This window comes from Apium graveolens, chromosome 1 (genome assembly GCF_009905375.1).
Source record: "Apium graveolens cultivar Ventura chromosome 1, ASM990537v1, whole genome shotgun sequence".
NCBI lineage: Eukaryota > Viridiplantae > Streptophyta > Magnoliopsida > Apiales > Apiaceae > Apium > Apium graveolens.
This window is the reverse complement of record NC_133647.1, coordinates 197,725,802-197,749,482: the sequence shown is the minus strand read 5'-3', so window position 1 is coordinate 197,749,482 and position 23,681 is coordinate 197,725,802. Positions and strand designations below refer to the sequence as shown.

Genomic DNA, 23,681 nt, shown 5'->3' with positions numbered 1-23,681 from the left:
CATAAATGCGGTACAGCCGAACACCCGTATGTGCTCCAGATTTGGCTTATTGCCACACCAAGCCTCATATGGAGTTCTACCATTTAAACTATGGGTTGGTAGTCGATTCAAGATATAAATTTCATGTCACACGGCTTCGCCCCACATAAAAGCTGGTAGTTTAGCTTCTTTTAAAAAACTTCTTGTCATGGCAGCCACGGTTCGATTTCTTCGTTTCACCACCCCGTTTTGTTGCGGGGTGTATGGGGCTGTATAATATCTTTGAATACCAGCCTTTTCACAATATAAGGTGAAATCTTTCGAACAAAATTCCCCGCACGGTTAGTCCGTAGTATCTTTATACTTCTTTCGGTTCCGTTTTCAACTAAAACCTTGAAATTTTTGAACGCCCCAAATGCACCACTTTTCTCCTTCAGCATATATACCCACATTTTTTTAACTAAAATCATCTACAAATAACAGAAAGTAGCGATTACCTCTGGGAGTCACTGGCGAGATTGGTCCACAGATGTCCGCATGTACGAGTTCCAATAGCTTCCTTGATTCAAAGTATGTTTGATGAGGAAAAGGTTTCATGACTTGTTTGGTCATTAGGCAACCTTCACAGCGCCTCAGTGGTTGAGTGAACTTGGGAATTCCATGTGCCATATTCTCCCTCGACATGAGCTCTAAGGCTTGAAAGTTCACTTGCCCAAGACGGGCATGCCACGACCACGTGTCTTTCTCCATCTTTGTGAGTAAACACGCACGCTTACTTTCTTCAAGACTGATTTTGTATAGTCGATTTTGGCTTTTCTTTACCTTCATTAAAAGACTCCCACTGCCTTCATAAACCCATAAGTACTCATCTTCCAAGATCACCTTATTACCAGCTTCCGATAATTGACCCAAGCTTATTATATTATTACGCAGACTTGGAATATAGTAGACCTCTGTCAATGTCCGCTCCTCACCATTCTTGCATTGAAACGTAACTAATCCCTTACCCTTAATGTTTACAGTAGATCCATCCCCGAACTTTACTTTCCCCGTCACCTGCTCATTCAACTCCCTGAATTTCCCACGTTGCCCAGTCATGTGATTGTTGGCGCCGTTGTCCAGGTACCAAACTTGTGATTCCCTTTGATCTTCATTTTCTCTTCTCAAGTTTGGAATAATTGTATCTTCCTTCAGTAGCATGGATTTAATTTCTGTTTCCCCCGTTTCAGCTATGAGTAGTGCTGGTTCATCCTCCTGAATTTTAGAAAGATTGACCTCCTTTTGCACATCTCTCTCCTTTCGTGGCTTGCGACACTCCGCAACAAAGTGTCCATATGCTTGACAATTAAAACTTCTTACTCTGCTCTTGTCGCGAATTCCACGATTTACATCTATTGCACAGTTTTCTCCGACGCATCGAGTTCCCTCTTTATTGGTACGTTTCAGGCAATCTTCTCGAGTCAGAAGCAATTGTCCCTCGTTGTTTTCTCGCCTTCGCCACTCCTCCTCTGTTAGTAGTAGTTGTCCTTGATTAATTTCGGTTGACCCCTTCAACTAGGGCTGAGCAAAACCGAACCGAAACGTATAATTTCGGTTCGGTTTGGTTTGAGTTTTTTAAAAAAAAATGGTTAATTCGATTTTTCGGTTTAAACCGAAATAATATCGGTTCGGTTCGGTTTGTCAAAAAAATATTTCGGTTTAACCGAATTATCCATACATATATTTTTCAATTAAATTATATATATATATAATATAGTAATTGAAAAAGAGTGCAGGAAATTAACTTTTGTGTTTGTATTGGTGAATAACTGAACCATAGAACACATTAAGTAGTCAGTACATGTTTTAGTTTGTAAACTAAAACTTAATGGCCGTGACCTGTGAATTCAATTCGCCTATTTTTAATTTTTAAATAACAATTTTGTTTTAATTTCCTTTTTATTAAGCCGTGTAAATTATCTTTAATTTATCTTATTTTTTAAAATAAAAAAAATTTGAAATGACTATAAGAACTAATGTGCAACTTTATTTGTGTTGTAAAAATATTTTTTTTAAAATATTTCGGTTTTCATAAACCGAACCGAATAAACCGAAATAATTTGGTTCGGTTTTCGGTTTGGTTTATGTGTCAAATCGGTTCGGTTCGGTTACAAAAAATTTATCAATTCGGTTTTCGGTTAATTCGGTTCGGTTCGGTTTCTGACCGAACCGACCGAATGCTCAACCCTACCTTCAACCTCTCTTCATGCGCCGTAAGTGAACCAATGACTTCCTCCACTGACATCTCTTCCAGGTTTCTAAATTGCTCAATGGACTATGCAATCTATAAGAACCTGGTAGGGACAGCTCTGCGAATCTTCTTAACAACGTATGTCTCCTCTACTTTCTCCCTTAACGCTCTAATATTGGTAACCAGGCTATTCAGTTTGAGATAGAATTCATCTAGCGGCTCAGCTTCTTTCATCTGCAAGGCTTCAAACTCACATTTGAGAGTCTGCGCTTTGGCCTTTTTCACCCTTTCATCTCCCAGCGACATGGTTTTGATTGCGTTTCAGGCATCTCTAGAGGTCGTTTTCTCTGCAATAGACAGTAGCAAGTCTTCGGGGACCCCTTGATAAATAACCGCCAGTGCTCATTTGTCGTGTTTGTCTTCGATCGCAGCCTTAGGGTCCTTAGGTTCTACAGCCTCCCACATGATGTGGGCCTGCATAAACACTTTCATCTTGAGGGCCCAGGCTGTGTAGTTTGTCTTTGTCAGCTTATACCGAAAGAACTCGAACTCTCCTTGGCTTTACTTGTCTCCATTTAATATGAACTGAACTTGTTAACCCCCAAGCTCTGATACCAAGTATTGATATATAAACGATACACACGCACACACTAGTATGTATATAAACTGGAAGAAAATAGCTTTAACTTGATAAATGAAAACAAGTGTACAGTAGGAACATAAATACAAAGGAAAGTAGTGCCAACAAAATAGGAACCACGTAAACAAACTCCTAACATAACTCTGCTACCTTATTTTGCTCCTAAACTTATGCTACTCCAGCTGACCAAATCTACACACCTCGAATATATAAAACAAACATTATCCTAATTTATTCAAATATGTTTAGATTAATTAAATATCCAACAATTACAGAGTTCAAAATTTTCATCAATGCAGCTACATTTAATTCACCAAGTTATGTTGAAGATTTTTTAAGGCGAGCAAACTCCTTTGGGAACACTGCCTTGCACTATGCTGTATACGAACATGATGTGGCTACTGTTGAGCTGTTGGTAAATGCAGATCAAAATGACCGACATATTCAAAATGAGGAAGGTGAACTCCAATGTAAGCTACGGTTGCAAGAGGGTACTATGATATTGTCATCTGTAAAACTTGCACGGCGCTATCCTTAGATGGCCCTGAAGGGACAACTGCTCTGCATGCTGCTCTTCGACAATTCGATCAAGGAGTAGTATATATTCATGTACCCACAAATTATTGAAAAATGTGTGGTATAAAGAATTGTGTACAAAATTTTATACAGAATGATATGTGATGGGTTTTAATTGGAATGGACCCCTGTATTCACATCAACAAACCCTATTAAAACACCCACATCAATTGGCATGATAAAAAATTATTCTAACATACTTGAACTTGATTTTTACGAGAACACCCCTATATTTTCAAAATCTTAGGGGGACACTTACATTTTTTTGAGAAAATTGTGACGGTAATTTTTTTTAATATAAGGGGATACGTGTTTCCCAGTATCCCTTACTATATCCCCTGACAATAATGACACTCATATTTCCTCCTTCATTTTTACCTTATTAATACCTGCACTTAAATTCACTTGCAGCAGGAAATACCCACAAAGATATAGTTATGATACTCATGGATCCGGCCAAGCGTTCATCAATGTTAAAGAATGGGTTGGATGACTATTTCAAAGCTATATTTGATAGAACTGACCACGAAAATCAGACTCTCTTAAGTCTAGCAGTGCTGGAAAATCACCTGGACACGGTTAAGTTTATTTTAAAAGAAAATTCGGCATATGAACCTGTAACCGAAATGAAAAAGAGTGGTCTTAAGTCTCTAATTCCCATAACAGTCAGAAAAGGGTACCCGGATATTGTCAAAATACTCTGTGAAAAATGCGAAGATGGAAAAACTGATCAAACTGGTCTTGTCCTTTTGTTTGAAGCTGTTGAAGACAAGAATGAAGGTATCTTCAAAAATCTTATCGTAAAGATTTGCAGCTTCCATTTTCTAGTGTACCAGTTTAAGTCCTGGTCTCCACTTTCATTTGTCATACTATCTGGTTTACAAATAAGGAAAAAAAAGACTTTGCTCCTTTGTTTTGTATTTTCTCACACCACAATTTACAGTTTGAGACTTCGAGAGAGTAACTGAAACCATTTTGGTGCAAAATATATACTTTTATGTTAGGGGAGTTTAGTTCTCCTATAAATAGGAGCTTGTAATTCATTTAGAAGTTATGTGAAATTTAATAACAAAACTCTGTTTTTCTCATCCCGATTCTTTCTTAAATCTCTCTCTAAATTTCTCTCCTCATCTCTCTCTCTAAATCTCTCTTCCCGCTTCTTAATCTCTGGAATTAAACATAGGATATATGCATCATGTAACAATGGTATCAGAACCATTCTTTCTTGGTGCTAATTACGCCATTTGAGTGTTTCTTCATCAAGAATATCATCTCTAATCTTCTATATTAACAACTGCCCACCAACTGTTTGATTGAAAGATGGAAACTCAAAATCCAGAACATGAAGGGTGGAGTAACAAATTTGAACAAATGCTCTTTGAAATCAAGAGTCTGCGAACAACAAGTGAAGAATCTCGGAGAAACATTGCCAAATCAAGATTCGATTCAACAAGCAGGTATGTTCCTAACCTCGAAATTCCTAATTTTGATGGAATTAACCCTAGACTTTGGATTCGACAATGTTGCAAGTATTTTAGGGTGTATAAAATTCAAGAGGATCAAAAGATTGAGGTAGCATCTTTATGTATGGTTGGTAAAACTAAGGAATGGATATCTTCATATATGTCAGTAATGAAAGGTGCAGATTGGACTGATATTATCTTTTGCTTAGTTTCAAAATATAGAGATGAAATTGGGTTGGATGTAGAAGACAAATTGTTCAAGAATTGGGAGGATTCTTTCGAAAACCATAGAGTTCAATGTGTTCTTGAGGATGGAGTAGTTGTTAAAGATGATGGGGTTGAAAGGGGTTTTGATTTAATTGTGGAAAAAATAATTCTTGACGATAAAATAGGTGGTGAAGATGATACTGTTGATAGGGAGAAGAGGGTTGTTGCCCTTGTCAAAGATCAAGATCAGGAGTTGGGAGGTTGTAATAAAGAGTTCAATCAGGAATATAATGGTACTTTGAAGAACTCTGACTTTGAGTTCATTGTTTAAACTGGTGGCAGTATTATTGGATGTGGATTAAATGTCCAAAATGATGTGCTTATTGAAGCTTCATCTGCTGATTTTGGTTTGAGTGGCTTTGTGTTATCTGTCATTGAATTTTTCCTCATGTTCTTTGTATGCTTGAAAGATAGAAGAAGAGACTTTGCCACAAAATGCAGTGAAAGTCGCCTAAATAGGTAGCTACAAACTATGTTGACATGCTCCAAAAGTGATCATAAAAGGCTGAATAATGGCAGTAGTTGGAAGGGTTGTAGTATCTTCTTTACATCTCGATCAAAATCTCATTGCGTAAATAACAAATATAATGAACCTGTTGAAGTTACAAACCTAAAAGATGAAGAAGCTCTGGATATGTTTAAGAATACTCTTGGTACTGATCAAACTGAATCTCTGTCGGATGAATCATTGGTGTAACAAGTATGCGCAAGTTTACCGTTCATTATCCAAGCAGGTGGTAAGGCACTGAAATTCATGATTTCCAGTATGTGGAAGGATGCATTTAGACAAATTGAAGATTACAAGGTTGTACGTGTTGAGGGAATAGAGCCAGAAGAATATGCTTGTTTGAAGTTGAGTTTTGTTCACTTGCCAGAAGATGCAAATTAGCGTATATTGTTGTGTTCTATTATACTTGGACTTGCAGTTGCGTTCAATTTTATTGACAAGCCAGTTGATTTAGAAGTAGGCTCGCAGCTTGCAAAGGGTGGAAGAACAAGAGTACGAGTGATGGTTGAAAGTCTCAAGTCAGCTTCATTGTTGCTTGAAGGCGGGACTGCAGGATATTTCAAGTTGCATGACATAATTAGAGACGTAACAAGATCTACTGCCGTCAAAGAGATGCATTTATATTTGAAAGATGTGACTGGAGGTTGGCAGATAATTCTACAAATTATGGTATTGTGAGACCGTAGAGTATTTAGCAAGGATGTCACTGTATTAGATTCAGTCCGTAGAGTTGAGGGAAGGACTTTTTCATTGCTTAATATAGACTTGAGGGCAAGTCTTTTTGAAGGGGGAAGGAATGTTAGGGGAGTTTAGTTCTCCTATAAATAGGAGCTTGTAATTCATTTAGAAGTTATGTGAACTTTAATAACAAAACTCTATTTTTCTCATCCCGATTTTTTCTTAAATCTCTCTCTAAATTTCTCTCCTCATCTCTCTCTCTAAATCTCTCTTCCCGCTTCTTAATCTCTGAAATTAAACACAGGATATATGCATCATGTAACATTTTATATGTTGATTAATTCTTCGATTATATATATATATATATCTATATATATATGTTCTTTAATATGATCGACAATTTTTGTTTAATCCTGTTAGGTTTGTACATTGACTTGTTGCTAAAAATATGCATAGCAACAAAATTCCCCTAAATCTTATATTATAACTTACTATATTTTTGAAATTAAAAGCAAATTAACACGGTTGAAGGGTAATGATACTTGCAACGAAAAGAGCACATACTGTTTCAATACGGAAATTATTAATTCTTACAACGGCATGAAAGTAGAATTAAATACATAATGAAAACTGAAAATATATTTAACAGTTGGGGTATTATTACTAACCTTTTTAGATTTTGACACGATTAACCTTCTCAGACTTTGATTTTTTTACTTCTTTTACGATCATACATCATCTTAATCAATAGAACAACAAGGGGTAAGAAAAATGTGGAACAGATGATGCAAACGATCAGAGCAAGACCTGGTGAATGGGAAAGCACGATATATATACCTGCTATAAAGGTCAAAATCATCGCAATAATAGAAACAATGTTGAGCCCTGTTGATGCAACATCGAATTTCGAAACCTCGTGGGGATCATCATATAATGTTGAAATGAAGTAGAAAAATAGGGAAGTTATTGATAGTGCAAGTGCTTATGCATCTGATATCATAAATACTTCAAAAGCTTTTTTCTTTGAAAGAAGTACTAGCCCTTCCTCGGGTTCTCCACTTTCATGATAACCACCCGGCATGGTAAATCCAACCGTAAAAGTTACCGTTGTGATGAGTGTGGTAACTATTATCTGCGTGTTGGTCCTTTTTCTTATATCGTTCAAGCTCTTCTTTCATTACTTCAAGCTCTTTTCCCATCAAAATTTCCTCACATATCTTGAATTCAGCATCTTTTAAAAACCGTGTACTTGGGGGTACTATACTTTCCGGAGTATTCGATGCCCTTTTACTGCTTCTTCTACACCAAAACTTCCATCTCTGATTAGCTTGGGTATCATTAAGTAATTTTTTAATTTTCAGCTGCAAATGAAGGATCAAGGACTAGATCAAAATCTTAAATAACTATTCTATGCATCTCATCAGTAATTACTTTCTTGTAAAAAAAATAAACTATAATAACGGACAGTTCATAGAACACTGAGACAAATTTATTTGATCGCTGCTTGTAAATAACTTTACAAAAGCAACTGAGGATCTTCATATGGATATATGATTAGAGTTATAAATTTTGAAATCTACTGATGAGCCAAAGAAAGAGGTAAGAACTAGTGTAATTGTGTAAATAAATAAAAATAATCTTTGTTTCCGTACGTACCTGGTCGACCATGACTTCGTCTTGAAAATATTACATGTCTAATGGAGTCCAGTTTAGTTTGTTCTCTATCATTTTATTAACTCTCTTGTGTTTAATGAGTTCCGGGACCAAGCAACCCTGAGAAATAAGCAGATGGAGAGGTGTGTTACCGTCGCCATCCTTGCCATTCAGAATCTGGTCTATACAAAATTCTGGACAATATTCTAAGATACACCTTATCATATCTTTGTTGTTATGAATCACCGCGATGTGTAATATGTTCTGATGCTTATGATTAACAACGACAAATGAAGACTTCGGCAATAACTTCATAAGTAGTACTACTGTAGAAATATATCCTTCTCTGACAGCAACAAAAAGGGGTATTTCTGTTGTAAATCTCACTAACAAATATAGCAACATAGAAGCAAGTGTATAAAGAATTTAGCAAGTTTAGGCCAAGACCACAGTTAACAAAACAAAGCATGCAGGTAAACAAAATCAGTAACTGAAATAACGAAGAGAGAAAGAAAGATGTACCCGAAACCATAGCTTTTAACAGTAGCTTAAATAAAGGTTCACAGATACAAAATGCGAAGAAAAATGATCACAGCTGAGTCACCAGGCCTTGCTCGAAGTCCTGGCTGCTCTTGAAGAGAATATTGCCTCTACCTGCTGCGTTTGGGATGCGCACAATATCTCCACCAGGATAAAACAGCTCGGAGTTTATGTTAACAGCAGCAACAAAAGCTCCACTTCGACCAGCACCTCAGTCGCCGGAAAATATCAGCACTTCAGGACTTGTGGGAGAGAAATGCAGAGAGGTTGAAGAGAAGAGAAGAGAATGTAGTGTGTCTGATACATTCACTTTAACCTCTATTTATAGGAGAGGAGAAAATGAAACTGTCCACACACTTAATGTCTGAATTAAACTGCTTCATTAATAAAAAATCAAAACTGATCAGATTTTGAATTTAAATTACTTGTAACAGCTTTTCACATTAACACCCATTAAAGCCCACATTATTATCAGAACTTAAGTTAAGTTCTGATTTGATTCATCAGTACTTAAGTTTTGATTCTGATATCAGAACTTGTTAAGTTCTGATTTTATTCATCAGTTCTTAAGTTCTGATTCTGATATCAGAACTTGTTACAGATCAGATTATTTGCAGGTTCAATGTATTTAGACTAAGCCCACTAACAAAGTGACTTAGCCTATTTCAGTACCCAGCCCAATAATCCAGTCACCGATAAATAAATTTGAATTAAAATAATTCTCAAATAAATAAAATCCTCGCCCAGGTCGCCTCGCGTACGCGAGACGCCGAGACATTCGCCCAAATCGCCCTTCGACCCGACCCGACCCGGTCCGGTGCGGTGCGGTACGTGGCGTGGCGGGGCGGGGCGCGTGTGTGTGTGTGTGTGCGCGCGTGAAGCACACAACAACACAATGGACCATCACACACCTTAGTAGTTGTATACTACTCGTGTGGGTAATACCATATAAAGCACACAACCCCCTTTATTTATTTCAATGTGGGACAAACATTCTCAAATTTTCCAAGCTTTTCCAAGCTACTTTCAACTCTCATTTCATATGGATTTCATTAAGAAAATTCTTAAAACCATACATGAAAATTTAAGTTCAAATATCATTGAACAATTTCCAATCATTAGATTTTTGGATTAACATCAAGAACATAATTAAATTAAGCTCTAAAATCCTAATTTTCTAACAATCCCCCATAAATCCATACAGAAATGCGATCAATTTCCCATCATGACTTGTTTTTTCAGAGTCGGTACCCTTCCGGGTTTGAACCCTCCTAATTCCTCTACTTCAATGGCTATCGGACTCAGATGGAATGTTTCACCTTGAATCTTAATCCGTTTAGTATAACCATATTCCATAGACGACGACAAGTCAAAGGTTATGGTGTCAATCTACGGCTTTGAGATATTAATGGTCATGTATCGATCCTGTTCATCGAGTGCTTCAAGGATTAACCCTATCCTCTAATTGCGACCACACAATTACATTCGCTTAGCTGGGCATCTCCAGAGATATACTGCCTCTATCTCGTCAAATGACTTGATCCCATTCAGAGTTTTAACACTCTTGTTTTTCTGGCAGTGTCAGTACCTTCTAGGTTTACAGGGGATAGACTCAGATACTATAGTATCATCTATGTAGCAAAGGTACTACCAACTCATCCTTACAGCTTGTTATTACCCATTGAATACACTTCGAGGGATCTCCTCTCATGTGTATTGGGTTCCCACTGTTGATGAATTATGATGGGTTGACAATCCCATCCCCAACCTTGACTTAAGGACCACTGCAGGTTCCAGTCCTTTAGTAAGAGGATCAGCTATATTATTCTGAGTTCCTATGAACTCTATAGCTATGATCCTATCAGTCACTAAACCCCTTATAGACTTGAGTCTAACTTGGATGTGTCTCTTAGTTTTAGCATTATGCTTTTTACTGCTAATCTTGTCGATAGTTGTTTGACTATCACAGTGAATAGCAATAGCAGGAAGCGGTCTGCTTACTATAGGTATTGCAGACATAAGTCCGTGTAACCATTCAGCCTCCGTCCCTGTGGCATCAAGTGCACACAACTCAGCCTCAAAAGTAGACCGAGTAACAATAGTCTGTCTGCTTGACTTCCAGGATATTGCTCCACCAGCCAAGGTGAACACGTATCCAGTCACTCCATTGGAACCAGACTTCTTAGCTATCCAACTTGCATCACTGTACCCTTCAAGCACACCAGGAAATCTCCTGTAGTGTAAACTAAGGTACATTATGCCTTTTAGATATCTAAGTACTCTATCAAGAGCATCCCAATGAGTTCTGTTTGGACAGCTTGTATATCTAGCCAATTTAGACACAGAATATGAAATATCTGGTCTAGTTGGTTAGCAAGATACTGCAAGCTCCCAATAATCTGAGAATACCTTAACTGAGACACAGGCACTCCTGAAGTATTCTTGACAAGGGAAACTTTCGAATCATAAGGTGTACTAGCGATTCTACACTGTGAATAACCATATTTCTCAAGTATAGATTTCTCTATATAATGAGATTGAATCAAGGTTATTCCTTTAGTGGACTGAACCAGTTTGATTCCAAGAATCACACTTGCCTCACCCATATCCTTCATTTCAAAATGTCTTTTCAAGAATTCTTTAGTCTCGTTAATAATCTCAATATTAGTTCCAAACAATAAAATGTCATCCACATATAGGCACAAAATAACACTCTCATTACCTTTAACTTTAGTGTAGACACACTTATCACTTTCATTAATCTTATAACTGAAAGGCAATATAGTTTCATCAAACTTTTTATGCCAATCTCTGGGAGCTTGTTTCAAGCCATAGATGGACTTGATCAACTTACATACTTTCCTTTCATTGCCTGATGCAACAAATCCATCAGGCTGATCCATATAAATCTCTTCTTCAAGTTCACCATGAAGAAAAGCCGTCTTTACATCCATCTGATGGATGATAAGACCATGGACTGAAGCCAATGATATAAGCATTCGGATTGTTACCATTCTTACAACCGGAGAGTATATATCAAAATAATCAATTCCTTCCTTTTGCTTAAAACCCTTAGCTACCAGTCTAGCTTTGTACTTATCTATTGAGCCGTCAGGGTTCAACTTCCTTTTAAAGACCCATTTGCACCCAATAGTAGAACGCCCAGGAGGGAGATCAACCAATTCCCATGTTCCATTAGAAACAATAGAGTCAATTTCACTCTTGACAGCGCCCTTCCAGTGCCTTGACTCAGAAGAATCCATAGCTTGCCGGAAAGTTAAAGGTTCGTCCTCGATATTGTAAGTGATGAAATCACCTCCAAAATCCTTGACTACCTTTGCACGCTTACTTCTCCTTGGTTCCTCTAGTTCCTTAGGACTAGAGCTACTACTAGGTTCCGCCCCCACATTTGTCATCTTTTCCACATGATCAGGAATAGAACTTGATGTGTGAGTAGGATCTTCCTCAGAAGTCGTTTCAGGTATTCTAGTCTTCATAGGGTAGACATCCTCAAAGAATGTCGCATCTCGAAATTCAACTATCATGTTTGCCACTATACCATCTATGTCAGATTTTAACACTAAAAATCTCATAGCTGTAGTGGTTTCAAGATAGCCCAGAAAGATACAGTCAACAGTCTTTGGACCTAGTTTCTTTCTCTTGTGTTCAGGAACAAGCACCTTAGCAAGGCACCCCCACACACGAAGATACTTAAGACTAGTCATCCTGCCTTTCCATAACTCCAAGGGTGTTTTATCCATGTGTTTCAGAGGGACTCTATTCAAAATATGGCAAGCCGTATTTAGAGCCTCTCCTTACATGTATTTAGGCAACCCAGAGTTAATAAGCATACTATTAATCATATCTTTAAATGTTCTGTTCTTTCGCTCAGCAACCCCATTAGACTCTGGTGTGTATGGTGGAGTAACTTCATGAACTATACCATTGTTTGCACAAAATTCATTAAAAGCATTACTCATATACTCACCACCTCTATCAGATCTCAATCTTTTAAGTAGCTTACTAGTTTGTTTTTCTACTTCAGTTTTATATATAATGAATTTACTAAGTGCTTCATCCTTATGTCTAAGTAAATAAACATAACAGTATCTACTACTATCATCTATAAAAGTAATGAAGTATCTAAACTGGTCCTTGGTCAACACACCACCAAATTCACAAATATCAGTGTGTACTAAATCTAACAAGTCTGAATCCCTAACAACGTTATGAAAAGGTTTCCTTATCTGTTTAGCAGACACACATACTTGACATTTAGAATTCTTTTCTATGGTATATTTTGGAATCAACTCTAAGTTCATCATGTTCTTAAGAGCACCAAAGTTTAAATGACCTAGTCTAGCATGCCATATATTTGAGGATTCAATACAGTTAACAGTAGGAATAACATTATTATTCAAATTTCCCAAAACGGGATCCGCATTAATAACAAATAAACCATTTGACAAGTAACCCTTGCCAAAGAATGTACCAGTGTGAATAAGAACTACTTTATTACACTTGAACGAAATTTCAAAACCACTAGAAACTAAACAGCTTCCACTTATTATATTTCTACGCATGTTGGGAACATGATGCACTCTCGTCAGAGATAGAATACGTCCTGAAGGGAACTTCAGATCCACGTTTCCAACTCCATGTACTTGAGCAACACTAGCATTCCCCATCTTCACAGTCAGGCTATGACTCTGTTGATAAGATACAAATAAACTAATATCAGCACAAATATGTACATTAGCTCCAGTATCTATCAACCATTCATTTGACAGATAGGTAGAAAATATCACAGGGTTGTAGGATACATACCGGTCAACGTCGGTTTCAGAAGCCGTAGCCTCACCAACAACCATGTTCACTACAGGCCCACTTGCGGTTCCAAGCACAACATTTGCTTGCGCTACCTCGGTTTTCTTCGCTTTCTTCGTAGGGCAGTCCTTACTCCAGTGCCCAACCTGCCCACAAGGCCAGCATGGTTTGTTTGCCTTGGGTTTCTTGGCCTTGTCCTTGTCACTCTTAGGTTTATTACTATTAGCTTTCTTAGCAAAAGCCTTCCTCTTTTATCCTACAGTTGCTATGTTTACCTTTGAGGTACCGTGTTCAGTTGGCATCACATGTCCCTGTTTGGACTTGTGTTGTTCTTGCACCGAGATGTCCAGCATAAGGTTGGTCCAGGTGATCTCTCCTTTCTGTCTTTTCAGGGAGAGAGAGAACTCTTCCCAAGACTTCGGGAGTTTTTCAATCACACTCATCACCTTGAACTTCTCCGGGAGATTCATTCCAGACTCCTTCAAAGCATGCACTATCATCTCGAATTCATGCACCTGCTCAGTCATAGACTTATTGTCCACCAGCTTGAACTCGAGGAACCTTGCCACAGAATACTTTTCTAGACCTTGTGAGTCAGTATTATGTGTCTGGTCCAGCTTCTCCCATAAGAGTTTTACAGAGTAGGCATCAGAAGAATAGACATCAAACAAAGTGTTTGTTAGTGCCGCCAGAATGGCCGCTCTAGCCACTCCATCCTTCTCAGCCAACTTCGCAAAAGCCTTAACTGTGTCAGCCTTCTCTTGATCCACTACTGGTTTCTCATATTCCACAACCGGCCACAGACCCTTTATAGTCAACCACAACTTCATCCTTTTCTGCCAGCGAGAAAAGCCAATGCCACCGTTGAATTTCTCCGGTAAACCGGTTAGTTCAACAGCCTGTGGGAAACTATAGGTGGTCCAATCAATGGCCCCAGCAGTTGCACCCGAACTGCTACCACCACCAACGATAACCTCACTTTCGTTAACCATTATGCTAAATTCTATATAACTAATATTCTCTTCAAGAATGTTGTAAATCTCACTAATAAATATAGCAACATAGAAGCAAGTGTATAAAGAATTTAGCAAGTTTAGGCCAAGACCACAGTTAACAAAACAAAGCATGCAGGTAAACAAAATCAGTAACTGAAATAACGAAGAGAGAAAGAAAGATGTACCCGAAACCATAGCTTTTAACAGTAGCTTAAATAAAGGTTCACAGATACAAAATGCCAAGAAAAATGATCACAGCTGAGTCACCGGGCCTTGCTCGAAGTCTTGGCTGCTCTTGAAGAGAATATTGCCCCTACCTGCTGCGTTTGGGATGCGCACAATATCTCCACCAGGATAAAACAGCTCAGAGTTTATGTTAACAGCAGCAACAAAAGCTCCACTTCGACCAGCACCTCAGTCGCCGGAAAATATCAGCACTTCAGGACTTGTGGGAGAGAAATGCAGAGAGGTTGAAGAGAAGAGAAGAGAATGTAGTGTGTCTGATACATTCACTTTAACCTCTATTTATAGGAGAGGAGAAAATGAAACTGTCCACACACTTAATGTCTGAATTAAACTGCTTCATTAATAAAAAATCAAAACTGATCAGATTTTGAATTTAAATTACTTGTAACAGCTTTTCACATTAACACCCATTAAAGCCCACATTATTATCAGAACTTAAGTTAAGTTCTGATTTTATTCATCAGTACTTAAGTTTTGATTCTGATATCAGAACTTGTTAAGTTCTGATTTTATTCATCAGTTCTTAAATTCTGATTCTGATATCAGAACTTGTTACAGATCAGATTATTTGCAGGTTCAATGTATTTAGACTAAGCCCACTAACAAAGTGACTTAGCCTATTTCAGTACCCATCCCAATAATCCAGTCCCGATAAATAAATTCGAATTAAAATAATTCTCAAATAAATAAAATCCTCGCCCAGGTCACCTCGCGTACGCGAGACGCCGAGACATTCGCCCAAATCGCCCTTCGACCCGACCCGGTGCGTGGCGGGGCGCGCGGGTGTGTGTGCACGCGCGTGAAGCACACAACAACACAATGGACCATCACACACCTTAGTAGTTGTATACTACTCATGTGGGTAATACCATATAAAGCACACAACCCCCTTTATTTATTTCAATGTGGGACAAACATTCTCAAATTTTCCAAGCTTTTCCAAGCTACTTTCAACTCTCATTTCATATGGATTTCATTAAGAAAATTCTTAAAACCATACTTGAAAATTTAAGTTCAAATATCATTGAACAATTTCGAATCATTAGATTTTAGGATTAACATCAAGAACATAATTAAATTAAGCTCTAAAATCCTAATTTTCTAACAGTTTCTACCTTTGCTCGATACACAGATTGGTAACCAACACTTTCTTGGGTTTCTATTGTAGCATGAAATATCGAATCAAATGTGTAATATGCCGCATAGTGAAGTGCTGTCCAACCTTTATCGTCGTCATAAGTTACCAGATGTTTGTCCTTTTTCAACTTACCATGAACAAGTTCTGGAAGAAAGAACAAAAGATCATCAGTCATATAAATTCAGCTCAGTTACTTTCAAATTCAGTTTATAATTACATTCTACTATTCTCCTTTATTATCTATATATATTTATGATGAGATTGACTTCAAGTAAAATTTTGATTTCATTTTCTCCGATTTCTAATATATATTTTCAAACAAAAGGCAGGTATTCCATACCTTTATTGCGGCTTCTGATAGCAGCAATCAGAGCTACGTGCCCTTTATGACACGTATTTGCAATTTCATATGTTTGGCTGAGTATTTCGACTATATCTTGGTACCTTTGAGTCGCCGCTATGGAGATTAGAGCATCAAGATCCTCATTTTTACTTCCATGTCCAGGTTGATAAGCCGGATCTTCTTTTAATATCAACTTAACCACGTCCAGCTGATTTGTCAGCACTGCTAGACTCAAGAGAGTCTGTTCCTGGTAGTCAGTTTTGTTAAATAAATCTTTGAAACTGTAATTATGTTGCGCATCATCTAAAGAACACGAACGTTTGGCCGAATCCATGAGTACCACGACCACATCCTTGTCATTTCCAGTTTCTGCAAGTACAGTGCAAATTAAAGTTAATACAATGGATTGATACATTTAAATTTATATTTCTACATTTCTGATATTTTCCTAATCTCAATTTTATTGTCACCGTCCAATAAGGCTGCAAATGAGCCGGGTTGGCCGGGTTGGCCGGGTTGAAGGCGTTTTTATAACCCGATCTAACTAGATCAGTTTGAAATTTTTTAACTCAGCCCGTAAATATAAATTCGTAACCCAACCCTACCCATCGTACATCGGTTTTGGTCGGGTTGGGTTGATTTGAATGGGTTGAATGATTCTTTACAAAAAGTTTCAATATTATAAATCGTCACTAATTTTGAAAATTCATATATACTAAAATGTGTATAACTTGTAATTATAGCGCTTATCTTTAAATTTGATTAACGTTGTAATTTTGGTAATATATATCGTTTCGTAAATCATAAGATATTGGATGTGAGAGAAAAAAATAATACATATCTCATTTAATATATTGTAATAGTCAAAAAAAATATATAGGAAGATGTATATACACATATCAAACTTAAAAAATTATACTATAAAATTAAGAGTGACATATTAATATATCGGGTTAGATTGTTTTAGGGTACCCATACCCAACCCATTTACGTTCAGGTTAATTACGTAACAAACTATCTATCATTCGATTTACATTGGGTCGATCGGATTTTTCGGGTTAAAAAAGGGTTGGGTCAGGTTGGTCGGTTTACTCATCGCATGTGCAGCCCTATGTCCAATACATTTGAAAATTCTATTTTCCGAAAATTTTATATAATGCGAAGTGCATACCTCTGTGGAGTTGGCTTATTGCAGCGTGCAAAGCAGTCGTGCCGTTAGGGCCCTTCAAGGATGGTGCAGTGCAAGCTGTACAGATAAGCTTAACTATATGATTGTATTCCAATTTGGCCACAAGGTAGATTGGACTATAACCTCCCTCATTTTGAATATGTCGATCATCGGGATCGTCCTCAACTAGCATCTTAACAGTGTCCACATCACCACTGTTGACAGCTTGGTGTAGGGTGTTGGGAGTAGTTTAAGACATAGTAATATGTTTTTTATCTGTTTTATTGTTTTTAGATCAGGTGTTTAGCACATTTGTAGTGTTTGTTTTGAATAAGTCTGCTAGTAGAGATATTGTAGGAGTCTGTTTCTCACATCATGGGTACGTTTTCTATTTTTTAGTGATTGTCAGTAACTTTTCTCAGTTTGAATAACAAGAATAGAGTTTAGACATATTGCTTGCCTTGATTGCTCTATATCAATTCTGCAGATATCATATATTTACCTATAAGACAATATTTTGGTATCAGATGCTAGGCGGGTATAGAGTGAATGTCAAAGACTGGAACGGACAAGACTGGAATGGACAAGTTCAAAGGTTCAATTGGCCTTAGTTACCCAACATTGACAAAAGGGAACTATACGGCGTGGTCAATGAAGATGAGCGTCTATATACAGGCGCACGGAGTATGGGAAGCTATTGAGAGTAGCAACCCCAAAGCTGTGGTTGACACTAAAACAGACAACATCGCATTGGCTATGATTTATCAAGGTATTCCTGAGGAGTACCTGTTGTCAATCGCTGAGAAGAAAACAGCCAAAGGTGCCTGGGAGGCGATCAAAACCATGAGCCAAGGAGCAGATAAAGTCAAACAGGCCAAGGTTCAAACATTGAAAGCTGAGTTTGAGGTCTTAACCATGAAGGAAGCTGATCAGATAGATGATTTTTATATGAAAATTAATGGCATCGTGTCAAACATACGGGCATTAGGAGAGCCTGTGGTTGAATCGTACATGGTGAAGAAGCTATTGCGTGTCATCCCACCCAAATTCCTTCAAATCGCCTCCACGTTAGAGCAATTTGGGAACCTCGAAACCATGTCCATTGAAGAAGCAGTTGGGGCACTAAAAGCTCATGAAAAAAGGCTGAGGGGAACTGTCACTGCCAATTACGCACAACTAATGTTAACCGAAGAGGAATGGCAGAAGACAGACAGTGAAGGTGAAAAACTGTTGCTCACACGAGAGGAGTGGTTGAAGAGGTCGAGTCGAGGAGCCTCAGGTGGGGCTTCGGGACAAAAGGGGCGAGGAAATCGAGATAAAAGTCAAGTGAGGTGTTTCAATTGTGGCATAATGGGACATTACGCAGCTGAATGCAGAAAACCTCGTCGAGGAAGGGAGCTGAACCAGAGGTGAATATCGCAGCCATCGAGGATGATGAGCCAACGTTATTGTTGGCAAAATTGGAACGAAGGAAGGAGAATTTGGTTCTACTGAATGAAGAAGAAGCACAACGAAGCTACTATCTGCAGGTTATGGAAAAATGGGGGAATCAAATATTTGGTACTTAGACAACGGTGCGAGCAACCACATGACGGGTGATGAAACCAAGTTCAGTTTTTTAAACAAAAACATTGGTGGAAGTGTGAGGTTTGGGGATGGTTCAACCGTAGGAATCGAGGGAAAAGGGTCAATAAAGCTCAGGTGTAGGAACGGAGAAGAAAGAACGCTTGAAGATGTGTATTACATTCCAACTTTGTAAAACAACATTATTAGTCTCGGCCAATTGTCTGAGAGGGGCAACGAAATTGTGATCAGTGGCGATTTGCTTCGAGTCTATGACAACCAAAGAAAACTGCTAATGAAAGTAACAAGGTTGAAGAATAGACTTTACAAGATTTCCATAGAACCATGAGATGGTGTCTGTCTGCTTACAAAGTCCGAGAAAATTTCTTGGCTCTGGCACTTGCGTCTTGGGCATGTCAACTTTTACTCCATGGAGCTGATGTCAAAAAGGGGAATGGTGAAAGGGATGCCTGCTATTGCACAACCGAAGAAGATCTGTAGTGGATATTTAATGGCCAAGAAAGTAAGAAAATCTTTCTCTGCTCAGTCAAATTTTCAGGCAAGTCATGCTTTAGAACTAGTTCATGGAGACTTGTGTGGTCCTATCGCACCCACGACTCTCGCTGGAAATCGATATTTCTTTTTATTGGTAGATGATTACACTAGTATTATGTGGGTGTACATGCTCAAGAATAAGAGCGATGCTTTTGATGCATTCAAAAGGTTTAAAGCCAAGGTTGAGAAGGAGAAAAATGAGAGAATTGGAACTTTCAGGACTGACAGGGGAGGGGAATTCATGTCCAAGGAGTTCATGTCTTATTGCGAGGAACAAGGAATTGTTAGACACTTTACAGCACCGTATACGCCTCAATAAAACGGTGTTGTTGAAAGGAGGAATCGAACGGTAGTCGAAATGGGCAGAAGCTACTTGAAACAAATGAAGATGCCATTCGCGATGTGGGCCGAGGCAATCAGAAATACTGTTTATGTTCTCAATAGATAAGAGCTTTATCTGAGCTAACTCCTTATGAGGCATGGACGGGGTTCAAACCCGACATCGGACACATTCGAGTTTTTGGATGTGTTGTTCATATGAAAGTGCCAGGTGACAGAATTAAAAAGCTTGATGACAGAAGCTTGGAAGTGATCAATCTTGGCAAAGAACCTGGAACTAAAGCCTACCGTCTATTTGATCCTCGAGAGAACAAACTGTATGTGAGCCGTGATGTCATTTTTGACGAACACAAGGCCTGGGAATGGGATGAACAAGGGGAGTCGGAAGTCAAAAATGCATATTTCTTCGATGTACCTAATGTGCCCACTGTCGAGATCGAAAGTTCCAGTCAAGAGCAGAACGCCACCACTGAAGCTGAAGTACACACACCTGTGTCGCAACATTCAGGCTCGGACATAGACAAAAATGCATATGATGACAGTGCAACTCCAAAGAGATTCAGACGACTAGAGGATGTTTATCAAGAGACTGAGGAAACAGAAATTGATGATGAACTTCTTCTCATGGGAGTGGATGAACCAAACTCATTTGTTCATGCTGTGAAGGACAAGGCGTGGAGAGTAGCTATGCAAACAGAAATGGACTCAATCGAGAAAAACAGAACCTGGGAGCTCACTGATTTGCCACCAGGAAAGAAAGAAATCGGGCTGAAGTGGGTGTTCAAATTGAAGAAGGATGTTAATGAAAACATAATAAAGCATAAAGCTCGCTTAGTCGCAAAGGGGTATGTGCAAGAAAGAGGAGTTAATTTTGATGAGTTTTTTGCACCTGTTACACATCTCAAAACTGTCCGATTGTTGCTAGCATTGGCAGCAAAAAACTCATGGGAAGTGCACCACCTTGATGTGAAGACGGCCTTTTTGAATGGGGATCTTAATGAAGAGGTATATGTGACTCAACCGGAGGGTTTCGTGAAGAAGGGGCAGGAAAGACGAGCTTATAGATTACTCAAGGCCTTATACGGGCTCAAACAAGCTCCTCGAGCTTGGTACTCCAAGCTCAACAAAATTCTTGAAGATCTTGGCTTTGTGAAGTGTTCTTATGAACATGCTGTCTATGTTAAACGTGAAGGAACAGAGTCACTGATTGTTGGTGTGTATGTGGACGACCTGCTCATTACAGGTACTAACATGTCGCTTATTAAAAATTTTAAGTTGCAGATGAGTAATGTTTTTGAGATGAGTGATATGGGGAAATTGAATTACTATTTGGGAATAGAAGTGAAGCAAGGCGAGGGATTCATAGAACTAAAGCAGACTGGATATACGAAGAAGGTGCTTGAACGAGCTGGGATGTCACAGTGTAATTCTTATAAATTCCCCATGGATCCAAAGGAACAATTCACGAAGGATAAAGGTGGGAAGACTGTAAATGCAACCGAGTTCAAGAGTGTGGTAGGAGGACTGCGGTATCTGGTGCATACCAGACCCGATATAGCTTTTGCAGTAGGCATAGTGAGTCGTTACATGGAAAGGCCAACTGTTTTGCACTTGAACGCTGCAAAACAAATTCTGAGATATATTAAGGGAACACTGGAGTATGGTTTAATATATACGAAGGATACAGGTAACAATGTGTTGACGGGTTATTCGGATAGTGATCTCGCAGGTCAAGTCGAGGATAGAAAATCAACTGGGGGTATGGTATTTTATTTGAATGAATGTCTGGTCACCTGGGTTTCACAGAAACAGCGTTGTGTCGCTTTATCATCGTGTGAGACCGAGTTTATGGCAGCCACAGCTGCTGCGTGTCAAGCCATTTGGTTGAGGAATGTATTAAGGGAATTGACTGGTAAGCAAGTGCCTCATGTTCTGATCTATATCGATAATAAATCGGCTATAAATTTAGCCAAGAATTATGTATTTCACGGAAGGAGTAAACATATCGATGTTAGATATCATTTTATTCGAGAATGCATTGGACGAGGGGAAGTGGTTGTCAAGCATATTAGTAGTGAAAATCAGAAGGCAGATATGTTGACTAAACCACTGTTTGTAGTAAAGTTCGAGAGGCTGAGAAATCTGCTGGGTATCAAGGCTCTAGGAAAACATGTCTGAAACTACGGGGGAGAATGTTGGGAGTAGTTTAAGATATAGTAATATGTTTTTATCTGTTTTATTGTTTTTAGATCAGGTGTTAGCACGTTTGTAGTGTTTGTTTTGAATAAGTCTGCTAGCAGAGATATTGTAGGAGTTTGTTTCTCACATCATGGGTACGTTTCCTATTTTCTAGTGATAGTCAGTAACTTTTCCTTTTAAGTCTGTAACTTGTTCTCAGTTTGAATAACAAGAATAGAGTGTAGACATATTGCTTGCCTTGATTGCTCTACATCAATTCTGCAGATATCATATATTTACCTATAAGACAATATAGGACAGTGTTCCTCATGTAATTTGCTTGCCTTAAAAAACTTTGAAAAAAGCTCACTGGACTATCATTCGGATCTTGATTATCCGAAGAAGAAGGCGAAATACGCATGGCTGCATCGATGAGAAGTTTAACTAGTTGATTGTATCCACGATTTGCTGCAAGGTGAAGTGCAGGTTTGTTTATATTTATCCACCCTGGACAAAAGATTTTTGTTAGCCAAGTTGGTCAGGATGAAATGCACCCGTTCTGTATTTCCTTCCATGCATGCATTGTGCAGGATGGTTCTACCGTCTTTGCTCGGTTTATCAGCTACCTTTGCCAATTGCGCCATGGCTGTGGCATCTCCGGCAATGGCATTCGTAAGCAAAGTATAAGTATCCATTAACTAAACTCGCTGAGACCAACTCTAGTTAATCTTATATTATTCTAACACTCAGATTTTGTCGATGGATACATAAACGGAAGAAATGTATGAATGTATCAAAAATTCAACACTACTTATCTAATTATATAGGCTTGCAATTGTTACCGTTGACTATTACTTCCAAATAAACAATTGCACTTAGGAGAACTAGTCAGATCCATCTCATACGGCCTCTTCGGCTCTTCAATTTACAAATCACAAGTCCACCTGCTCAAAGTTGGGTGTGAAATAAATAAAACATGTAGAATCAATTCTAACAACCAAAAAATGATTTATAATTTTGAAAATTTTGAATTCTGTAATAGCAGAAGTGCTACAAAATTCGGAATTCGAAATTATTTCGGTTAAGGTGCCGATTATTGGACGATTTTTAAAATATCGGATGATTTATTGGCGATTTATTGAAAATCGGACAAATATTTTTGACCAATTTTTGAACAATTTATCGGCGATTTTTGAAAAATCGGCCGATTTCTATAACATGGAATAGCAATGCTAAAAGTTAGTTTGAGTTGTTTAATATATGCTAACCTGTAATAATCGGTGAAGTAATTGCCTAAAATTATTTTAAGATAACTTATAATATAAGTTAACAAAGAAATAATAATTCTATATATTTAGTTGAGGGCATTTCATATCAAGTCAACTATAAAAAATATATCGGGTCAACGAAAAAATATAATTATCAATCAATCAACAACCAAACATTTATTAAAAAATATAAATATGAACACAATTTTTTACCTAACAATTATATAAACATGAGGAACAAAGCTGTTGACGGAGGAATTTGGTATCAACAAAATTTGAGGTTCGTAGCCGGAAACAAGATATGTGATGGCGGTTCTTTGTCGGAAACGTGAATATCGGTGGATCCGATGAACAGTATTCGTCGGAAAAGATGAACAGTGTTTGGTGGTGTTGATTATTGGGGGCTGAGATTGCTTAGGGTTATTGGTGGCTCCTTTGCGCTCTCGCTTCTGACCCCTTTCAATTTGCCTACGTATCCCTATTTATAGGGAATCAAGCCCACGTAGTTCTTGGGGAACAAGAAACCT

The 23,681-nt window shown here is 38.2% G+C and overlaps 1 protein-coding gene across 1 annotated transcript; it reads left to right on the top strand.

Moving 5' to 3' along the window:
- The first annotated feature begins 17,800 nt into the window (after nucleotides 1-17,800).
- LOC141715191 (uncharacterized) lies at nucleotides 17,801-18,664 on the top strand. Its single transcript, XM_074518672.1, has one exon. It carries the CDS (start codon nucleotides 17,801-17,803, stop codon nucleotides 18,662-18,664), a length of 864 nt encoding a protein of 287 aa, XP_074374773.1.
- The last annotated feature ends 5,017 nt before the right edge of the window (nucleotides 18,665-23,681 follow it).